This window comes from Podarcis tiliguerta, assembly GCF_965153285.1.
Source record: "Podarcis tiliguerta genome assembly, chromosome: 3".
In the NCBI taxonomy this organism is placed as follows: domain Eukaryota; kingdom Metazoa; phylum Chordata; class Lepidosauria; order Squamata; family Lacertidae; genus Podarcis; species Podarcis tiliguerta.
The window spans coordinates 117237219-117247677 of NC_139536.1; the positions used below are offsets into that span (position 1 = coordinate 117237219).

Genomic DNA, 10459 nt, shown 5'->3' on the forward strand with positions numbered 1-10459 from the left:
CTTTTCTGAGTTACTGTGAGGCTAAAGGGGTGGGGGACTTGGTATGCTGCCCAATGCACCTTTGAGGAAAGGAGATAAAGGTTGTAACTAGACTAAACACATAACTGGGTTTTAACTAAGAGTTTACTAGATCATGCCCCATTGCAGGAAGGAGACTTGTAGGGACAGCCTTACATGCAATTAGATTGGTTTGAAAAGCTGTTAAAATGCAAACGAGTAAAAGGTGGGTTCATTTTAAACATTATTACCTATTATAGGTAATGTGGTGTGCTAATGCCAGTGTGGTGTAGTGGTTAAGAGCGGTAGTCTTGTAATCTGGGGAACCGGGTTCACTTCCCTGCTCCTCCACATGCAACTGCTGGGTGACCTTGGGCCAGTCACACTTCTCTGAAGTCTCTCAGCCCCCTCAACTCACAGAGTGTTTGTTGTGGGGGAGGAAGGGATAGGAGAATGTTAACCGCTTTGAGACTCCTTAAAGGGAGTGAAAGGCGGGATATCAAATCCAAACTCTTCTTCTTCTTCTTCTTCTATTAGGTAAGGAGAAAATGTGACTAACAAACAACTAAGTTGGTGTTGGGTTAGTGAGGTAGAGGTAAAGGGACCCCTGACCGTTAGACTTGCATTTAATTCAGATCGGCTCCATTGCTATCAATAATTTTAAAGGTAAAGGTAAAGGACCCTTGAAAGTTAAGTCATTGCAGACGACTCTGTGGTGGCGGCGCTCATCTTGCTTTATTGGCCGAGAGAGCCGGCGTACAGCTTCCGGGTCATGTGGCCAGCATGACTAAGCCGCTTCTGGCGAACCAGAGCAGCGCACGGAAACGCCGTTTACCATCCCGCCGGAGCGGTACCTATTGATCTACTTGCACTTTGATGTGCTTTCAAACTGCCAGGTTGGCAGGAGCAGGGACTGAGCAACGGGAGCTCACCCCGTTGCGGGGATTCGAACCGCCGACCTTCTGATGGGTAAGTGCTAGGCTCTGTGGTTTAACCCACAGCGCCACCCGCATCCCTGGGTTAGAGAGAGGCGGGTTCAAATCCCCAGGATTTCAGGCAGCAGTTTTCTCCCAGCCCTACTTGGAGATGGCAGGGATTGAATAGGGAGCTTCTGCATGCAAAGTGATGCTCTGACACTCAGCTACGCCCCATTCTCCCTGCACCCCTCCAAATCTGTCTGTTACAGTAATTCTTATGCTGTATTGAACTTGACATGCTTTTTTGTTTATCTAGTAGCTTAATGGATTTTGGAAAGCAAGCAACGTCTATAAATAGGCGGCGGGAAATAAGGTAGTTAGGAAGATGCAAAAGATTCTTTCCAAAACAGTTGCACAAGCACATTCACATGAACATTCACAAGACTTTGAATTCTTCACGAGGAATGTGACAAACAAGAAAGTATTATTTAGACCAGCATTCATGCAGAATGAATTTTAGAAGGATGGCAAACACAATCAATGGGATTTTGTGTTTTTCACATTCCATCTTGACCTCTTTACCCAACTCAAAGCTATTCCTACAGAAAGCCTCAGAGCAGCAGCCAAAGTTAAAATGCAACACAACACAAGGTATCCTGGTTATATGTTGAACTGTCATTTTTAATGGAGTAATGAAGCCATTTAAGGATCATTACAAAACACAGAAGGAAACCCGGCATGGAATATACAGAGAGATTTGCCAGCTTACATTGAATTGTGTGCAATGAATGTCAAACTGCATCTCTTCATTCTTTAGCAAGGATGTTGTGGCAGTTTTTCAATAAGATGCTGAGCAGGAGAACCTTTGATTGCTATTGTGAGGGATCCTCTCGCTTTCCACTCCCAAAAGCAGCTCTAAGAGACAGTGGTACTTAAGTGCTCTCCTCAGGCTACTGGGGAACTTTCCTGGAGCAGCAAATTGCAAATACAGTGGTACCTTGGTTTGCAACCATTTTTGATTACAGTGCAACCGTTTTGGATTACAACCACGTCAAACCCTGAAGTGTGTGTCCCTTTTTTGGATTATAACCAATGGGGGGGGGGGAGAGACCCCATTGGCGAAAGCGTACCTTGGGTTACAACCTGTTTCGGTTTACAACCAGACCTCCGGAATGGATTATGGTTGTAAACCAAGGTATCTCTGTAGACTGGAATAATCTAGTTCAACTATCTGTTTCCCACCATGCTCAGTGAGATGCTCACAGGACTCCTCCAGGTGACCTGTTTACTGAGCATGCATCCTGAGATGCTTGCACAAAGCTTACGTGGACTCTGTCCAGTCTTTTCTGGGCATTCGTTCTGATTTGCTTATGGGGCAGTTATACAACAATGAGCATTCATCCTGATTTGCATGTGGGGCATGGTCAAAGGAGCTTCCCAGCCAAAGGAACGAGAGCTCTTTATTGTGAAAGAAAATACCATACTTTTCCATATATAAGATTATGTTTTTCTCTGTAAAAATAATGCTAAAAAGTGGGGGTCATCTTATACATGGGTAGTTCATAGACATTTGACTGGTTGCTTCCATGGCTATCAGTGGCTATTGTGCATATTATTGGTTCTGCGTCAATGGGTGGTGTTGATTGGCTGACGCTCCTGCAGTTGGGTGGGCGATTGGCAGCTTCTGCTGGTGATGGGACAGACGGGAGGTGTATTTTGTGATGTGTGCAGGTGATCAATTTTCAGCAATCTCCCCCCCCCCCCCAAAGCTCAACAACCCTGGATAATCTGAGACTCTTCTTCGTGTGCCTCCTCAATGAGAGGTGTGGAGGGGTGCAACACGAGAGCGGACCTTTTCTGTGGTGCCTCCCTGCTTGTGGGGTGCTGTCCCCAGGAAGCCTCACCTGGTGCCTTTCTTACATACCTTTGGCTGTCAGGTGAAAACATTCCTCTTCTCCCAGACCTTTGGCTAATTAAACTATCTATATAGGGACAAGTGGCGTTTCGCCACTCGAGATTGAACAATAACAGGTCTGTGATGCCCTTAGATGTCCAGGGTTGCCCGCGTGCTACACGGACTGGCTCAGTGTGTGTCTATCCTACATAAACTAGCTACCTATAGTCTTTAAAACTGTGTTAGGGGCTTTGTTTTGTTACAATGTTTTTTGTGTTTTGATATTGATCCTCGGATAAAGGGTGGTATAGAAATTTAATTAATTAATTAATTACAGTAAGGTTGGTGGCCAGTGCTGCCTCCTGTGGGAACAAGTTCCATAGTTTTATCTACGCATTATGTGAAGGACTTTTCTCTATTTGCTCCATGCTATGCATAATTTTATGAACTTCTGTCATGGCACCTCTTACCTGCTTTTTCTCTGAACTAAAAAGTCTCAGACACACAGAGGAGTCTCTCCATCCCCACAATCATTTCGGCTGTCCTTTTCTGGACCTTTTCCAACTCTACAATATGCTTTTTGAATGAAGCGACCAGAACTGTACACAGTGCTCCAAATGTGGTTGCATCACAGATTTGCATAATGCATTACGATGCTGGCAGATCTTTGGACTGTTGCTGTTGTGGCACTTTAATCCCCCTTCTGGACCCGTGAGTGTCACCACACAGAGACTTGCACGGCATCAAACAGGGGCTGGGTGTGTCCTGAACAAGCAAGCCTTCCCTCCTGCATTACCAGGACTCTGGTTCCCTAAGAAGATGAACACATTAGGCACCCACAGTTCCAGCCTGAAGAGAGCCAGTTGACACCCCAGCCTGAAGTCATACACCCCTGTATAAAAATAAAACCTTGCAAACTGCAAAGACGACAATTTATCAATTCAAACAACTTGTGTGTAAGTGCTCTACTCTTCTGCTTCCTTTGCCTGTCATCCGGATTGTGCCATCAAAGGCCACTTCCACTTTTGCAACAGGACTTTCCCCTCCTCTTCCCCGTCCTCCAGCCCCCTGCCCACCTCCAAAGCCCAACACTCCAGAGCAGATATTGAGGGTGTGGGGAGGGCTGCAGTGATGGGAAGAGGAAGGATAAGTCCTGTTCTGCAAGCAGGCATCTCTTCTGCTCGTGCAGAGAGAACTGGATGCAACCCTAGATGCACACTTAAAAAAGGTAAAAAGGTAAAGGACCCCTGACAGTTAAGTCCAGTCACGGGGATTCAAACCTCCGACCTTCTGATCGGCAAGCCCAAGAGGCTCAGTGGTTTAGACCACAGCACCACCCGCATTCCCAGATGTGCACTTATACACACACAAACCATTGTAGCCCTTATTTTGTTAGGGAAGATAAGGGGGGGGACCCACTTTTTATTTTATTTCATAAGGTCAAATATTCAGTGTATTTTGAAACTTTTAAAGTATCAAACTTTTAAAATACCAGAACTGGTTACAGTCTATAAACTAGTATATACCAGAAAACAGTGGTGGAATTTCTGCCTTATGTGTTTTAAAAGTAAAGTAGTCCTGGCAAATTACAATTATCTGCAGCATTTTATTTCTGTTTTGGAAGAACAAAATCAAACATTGTTCAATGCTTTCGTCAGCAACAAGGATTTTGGTGTCCCGGTCCCCCCTTGAGAAGCATTTCAAATGAGGCAGTAGGAATGATCCATGTTGGCATATTGTACTTCCCAGTCCTATTCTGACTGCACACATATTTTAATGTGAAGGAGATATGAATCTGTACCAAGGGGTCCTGGCTGTGAATAGTTTGTGGTTACCACATGTAGATTGGGACCTGCTTGTTCAGAATAACTAGAGGACCAGATGGTTCGTTGGAGTCTTATAGACTTAAATTACTTGCTAGGCATCCAGTATGAACTGGAGGGCCAAACTGAATAATAATAATAATAATAATAATAATAATAATAATAATAATAATTTATTTATACTCTGCCCATCTGGCTGGGTTTCCACAGCCACTCTGGGCGGCTTCCAACAAAACACTAAAGTACAATAACCTATAAAACATTAAACACTTCCCTAAACAGGGCTGCCTTCAGATGTCTTCTAAAAGTTTGGTAGTTATTTTTCTCTTTGATATCTGATGGGAGGGCATTCCACAGGGCGGGTGCCACTACCGAGAAGGCCCTCTGCCTGGTTCCCTGTAACTTGGCTTCTCACAGTGAGGGAACCGCCAGAAGGCCCTCGACGCTGGACCTCAGTGTCCGGGCAGAACAATGGGGGTGGAGACACTCCTTCAGGTATACTGGACAGAGGCAGTTTAGGGCTTTAAAGGTCAGCACCAACACTTTGAATTGTGCTCGGATACGTACTGGGAGCCAGTGTAGGTCTTTCAAGACCGGTGTTATATGGTCTCGGTGGCCGATCCCAGTCACCAGTCTTGCTGCCACATTCTGGATTAGTTGTACTTTCCGGGTCACCTTCAAAGGTAGCCCCACATAGAGCGCATTGCAGTAGTCCAAGCGAGAGATAACTAAAGCATGCACCACTCTGGCAAGACAGTCTGCGGGCAGGTAGGATCTCAGCCTGAGTACCAGATGGAGCTAATAAACAGCTGCCCTGGACACAAAATTGACCTGCACCTCCATGGACAGCTGTGAGTCCAAAATGACCCCCAGGCTGTGCACCTGGTCCTTCAGGGGCACAGTTACCCCATTCAGGACTAGGGAGTCCTCCACACCAGCCCACCCCGTTTCCCCAAAACAGTACGTCTGTCTTGTCAGGATTCAACTTCAATCCATTAGCCGCCATCCATCCTCCAACCGCCTCCAGGCACTCACACAGGACCTTCACCGCCTTCACTGGTTCTGATTTGAAAGAGAGGTAGAGCTGGGTACCATCCGCATACTGATGAACACCCAGCCCAAACCCCCTGATGATCTCTCCCAGCGGCTGCATGTAGATGTTGAAAAGCATGGGGGAGAGGACAGAACCCTGAGGCACCCCACAAGTGAGAGCCCAGGGGTCTGAACACTCATCCCCCCCACCACTTTCTGAACATGGCCCAGGAGGAAGGAGTGGAACCACTGTATAACTGTGCCCCCAGCTCCCAACCCCTCTAGAAGGTCCAGAAGGATGTTATGGTTGATGGTGTCAAAAGCCGCTGAGAGATCCAGCAGAACTAGGAAACAGCTCTCACCTTTGTCCCTAGCCCACCGGAGATCATCAACCAGTGTGACCAAGGCAGTTTCAGTCCCATGATGAGGCCTGAATCCCGACTTGAAGGGATCCAAATGGTCTGCTTCTTCCAGGTGTGCCTGGAGTTGTTCAGCAACCACTCGCTCAATCACCTTGCCCAAGAATGGAAGATTTGAGACTGGGCGATAGTTGGCCATATTGGCAGCATCTAAAGATGGTTTTTTAAGAAGCGGTTTGATAACCACCTCTTTCAGCGGGTCAGGGAAGGCTCCCTCGCATTCACCACCCCAAGAGGGAAGCATTCACCACCCCAAGAAGCCCATCACCCAGCCCTTCCCGGCTTGCTTTTATAAGCCAGGATGGGCAAGGATCAAGGAGACAGGGGGTTGGTTTCACTTGTCCAAGCAGCCTGTCCACATCCTCAGAGGTAACAGATTGGAATTGATCCCACACAAATTGACTAGACAGGACTCTAGCACTCTCCTGCCCCGGCCCTGCTCCCACGGTGGAGTCTACCTCTTCCCGAATCTGAGCTACTTTATCTGCAAAAAACTTTGCAAAATCATTGCAGGAGATCATGTGGCCCGTACTTGGCCCCGATGTAGCAGGTGGTTCCGCTAAATTGTGAACCACCCGAAAAAGTCTCCTGCTGCTGTTTTCTGCAGATGCAATAGAGGCGGTGAAGAAAGTCTTCTTCGCTGTCGCTATCGCCACTTGGTAGGCTCGACGTTGAGCTCTAACCCGTGTCTGGTCAGCTTCAGAATGGGTCATCCACCACCAGCACTCTAGCCGTCTCAACGATTGTTTCATTGCCCTCAGACCCGTGGAAAACCACGGGGCTGTTCAGGCTCCATGCAATTGGAGAGGGCGCTTCGGAGCCAAACAGTCAATAGCCCTGGTTAACTCCACATTCCAGCGGGCCACCATGGAATCAGCTGAAAGGCCATCAACATGGGATAAAGCATCCCCTACCTGTGATCACTGAGATCGGTTGTCCCAGTACATCCCCCCCTGTGGAATATGCCCCAACTATTTTGTTGGCTGGGACCCACTCCCCGGCAGCCCTGACCCTCCCCTTAAGAACAAAATAAGACTTTAAAAAAAACACACAACACAATAAAACAATGCAAACAAAAAACTGTAAAAATTACAAACACATCAAAATCAAATAAATTCCTGAACCCAACCAAACATCCATCCCACCCCCCACAAAAAAAAATTCAAAAAGGAAAAAAGGAAATTGTAAAACATTTTAATAAGAACTCTGCGCTGCTCCGAGTCCTCCTGGACAGCAGCAGCAGCAGCAGCAGCCGTCCTTATGAGGCCTGTAGGACCCCGCCCTGGGCCAGGTGGTGGGTGGCCGGAGCGGGGCCCTTAGGCACTCACGCAGGGGAGCATCAGTAACTTGTGTGTGAGTCAGCAAGGCATCCAGAGCTACTCCTTTATTTTTAGTTATTTTGATCAGCACTGGAGTGGTCATTGGAATACAACCCAGAGGTTCCCATGACCTGCTGTTGCTTTGGGGTACAAAGCAGCTCCAGTGTTTCCTGCCCATTTTTCTCCTGGATCCTCAGTGTGCATCTCCATCCCGTGTCCCCTTCCTGTGCAGCCTCTCTGGAGCACCATTTGTTACAGCAACTTTGCTAGGCATAACCAAGGGGAAACCGGGCAGAAGAAGCTGCAGCTGCCTCCTTTGTGGATATAGCAGCAGATTTAAAACAAGGGCTGGTCTTGGGGTTGCAGCCTGGTAAGCCTACCCTGATGAGAAACAATATGCTGCTCTTCCCTAAGAGCACATCCAGACAGTAACACCAGAAAATGGAAGCAGCACACAAGGAGGCCAAAGAAAATGAAGCAAGGGACAGAGGAGGACATAACCTAAAGTGTTGGAGAGACGGCCACCCTCTATACCTGATGAGCTTGCATGAAGGCTCAGAAGTAGCTTGTCCCACACGCCTTTGGCTACTGGCTTTCTCTGGAACAGAAGAGAAGATACTCTTCCTTGCATGGCATGAGCACATACTGGCTGGCTTCCTGCGCTGTAGAGTGGTTGGAACAATGTTCCTATTGGGGCCAAACTACTTTGTGTTTGGAAGACAGGCCTGAATGTTTGGAGAGAGGGAGGCCAGATCTCCTGACAAAATTTAGAGCCAGTCACAAGACAAATTTCCTCACCCGTGTCACACTACGAATACTGTGGTTCTAAAAATACCAAACAAATGTTCCTATAGTTGCTAATGCTTTCTGTAACACTAGGGACCCTCCTGGAAAAAGCCAGACTATATAAGTGTCTGTCACATAAGGAGAAAGTGTTGTTCCCACCCTCAGAGATTACTAACTTCTCATAGCTGTATTTGTGTTGTGTCTGGGGAGACGGAAGGCAGGAGAGAGAAGGCCAAGCTGAAAGGAAAACAAGAAAGTGGTGTCAAAAAACAGAGGCAAACCCATTTACACTAACAGTCCTGCACCACTTGAGTAATACCCAAAGCTAAAGGCACCAGGGGATTTTTTTACACTGCTTGCAGGCTGATATGAGTTGCATCTCAGCATAAGCTGGAATAAATTTCAATCCTTTGCATTGTTCTGGTGTGTCAAAATTAATTCACTGCAATGACAAATCTTATTTCTGTCAAATGACAGTTACAACTTGGTTTAGTTACAAGATGCCTGTCTCAACTAAAGGCACGATCCATTCTGTGATCTGCACCTTCATCCCTTTGTTGTGATATATAAGTAGGAGAATACATTGTGGCAGAAGACAAAACCCACCTGGAGAGGCTTCTGAGAGAATTTCCTGCAGAATCAGCAACCTGCATTCAGATATTTTCAGTAAAATGCACAAAGATTTCCATTTCCATTTTTATGAGGACTCCTTCAGAGACATTCTTACCTCATGTTGCACTCTCCATTTTAGGTTATTCATTCTAGACTTATTATATGCACTGTAGTTGAGCTGTCACGCCTATTGTTTTTATAAAAAATGTTCATGTGTAACTTACATTTCAGTGAAAGCTCTCTCACGAAAATCTCAGAGCAAACAGAGCTGCTACTCACACTGGGCAGCTATAAAAATGGATGGTGTTGGGTCTTCCAGAAAGGTGTACAGAACTGAATTTCTTTTTTTAAAAAAAATATTTTTTATCGAATTTTACATGTTTTCCATCAAAATATCATGACATATAACAAGAATAAAAAAAAATTCCATTCCCCAATTCCCGCCCCCCCTGACTTCCCTCAACTTCCTCTTCTGTTTTGGGGCATATTAGCTTCTCCTGCTTGCTTTTATTATGTCTTAATTTTTAAAATCTTTAAAATAATAATTATTATTCTCTTAACATTTTGACATCTTCATTATATTTCTTATATTCATTTTGTTAATTGCAAGTGTTTAATCAAACCCTGGTAGTGAGTCCATTTCTTTACATTGATCCATCTCCTAGCCACAGTTGTAGCAGACATAAAAAGTTTTTTCTTCTCTTTTGGCAGGTGAAATGCCTTTTGGCATTCTCTTTTGGCACCTGAAATGCCTAACAGAAAAGCTTCCGGATTTTTCACAAAAGTTTTCTACAGAACTGAATTTCTGTACTTAGCTTCGCTTTTCTCCTATGGCTGCTGGTCTGATCTACTTGGCTCATTAACCCCCCCCCCATTTCACTTTCAATTTGTATACCACTTTTCTATATTACTATACAGTGGTACCTCAGGTTACAGACACTTCAGGTTACAGATGCTTCAGGTTACTGACTCCGCTAACCCAGAAATAGGGTTAAGAACTTTGCTTCAGGATGAGAACAGAAATCGTGTGGCCCCATTAGCTAAAGTGGTGCTTCAGGTTAAGAACAGTTTCAGGTTAAGAACGGACCTCCGGAACGAATTAAGTACATAACCAGAGGTACCACTGTACACAAATGCACACCTTATAACAATCTGATCCAATACAAAAATGTCACAATAAAAACATAACTTTAAAATATAACTTTATATCAAATAAAGTAATATTCAATAATCCATTAGAATATAACAGTACACAATAAAATTAAGTATCAGCAAATAATTGAAAGCAATTCATGGACAGCAGAACGTCTCTTGCCCCTCAGTGTCCAAAAATTATTTGAGGTGGCAGTATGAGAGGCACGGACCTAGGCCTGACATGAAAGTTGCACCAGCAGTCTGCAGTCTGACCCTAGGAGCACCGCAGCATGCTGGTTTCACCTTCTTTTAAACTTGATTAATCTTAGATTAATCTCCGGTGGAAACTGAGGCATGGGGTGCCACGTTGAGAGAGGGTTCACAGGATATGCAAAGCGGCCTCTCACTTGCAATGTTAATGGCAAACTGCTTTAGCCAAGGGGCTCAACAGGCGCAGGAGGAGATTCCAAGCCCGACTCCGTTTTCAAGAGAGGGGAAGCTGAGAAGGGAGCGCTCGGCTCAAATT

General features: G+C 45.6%; 1 protein-coding gene and 1 long non-coding RNA gene across 2 annotated transcripts in view; both read right to left on the reverse strand.

Annotated features, from left to right (window-relative positions):
- Positions 1-8082, reverse strand: part of LOC310675307 (opsin-5-like) — a 13289-nt gene extending 5207 nt beyond the window's left edge. The window contains exon 1 of the mRNA XM_083435632.1: positions 7936-8082. Coding sequence (XP_083291758.1) covers positions 7936-8032 — 97 coding nt within the window. The 5' untranslated portion in view covers positions 8033-8082. The remainder of the gene's footprint in view (positions 1-7935) is intronic.
- Positions 8083-9393: 1311 nt separating this feature from the next.
- Positions 9394-10450, reverse strand: LOC310673759. Its single transcript, XR_014509212.1, has 2 exons — positions 9552-10450; positions 9394-9519 (listed from the first exon to the last, which is right to left on the reverse strand). It is a non-coding gene; the product is annotated as an uncharacterized lncRNA (long non-coding RNA).
- Between the last annotated feature and the right edge of the window lie 9 nt (positions 10451-10459).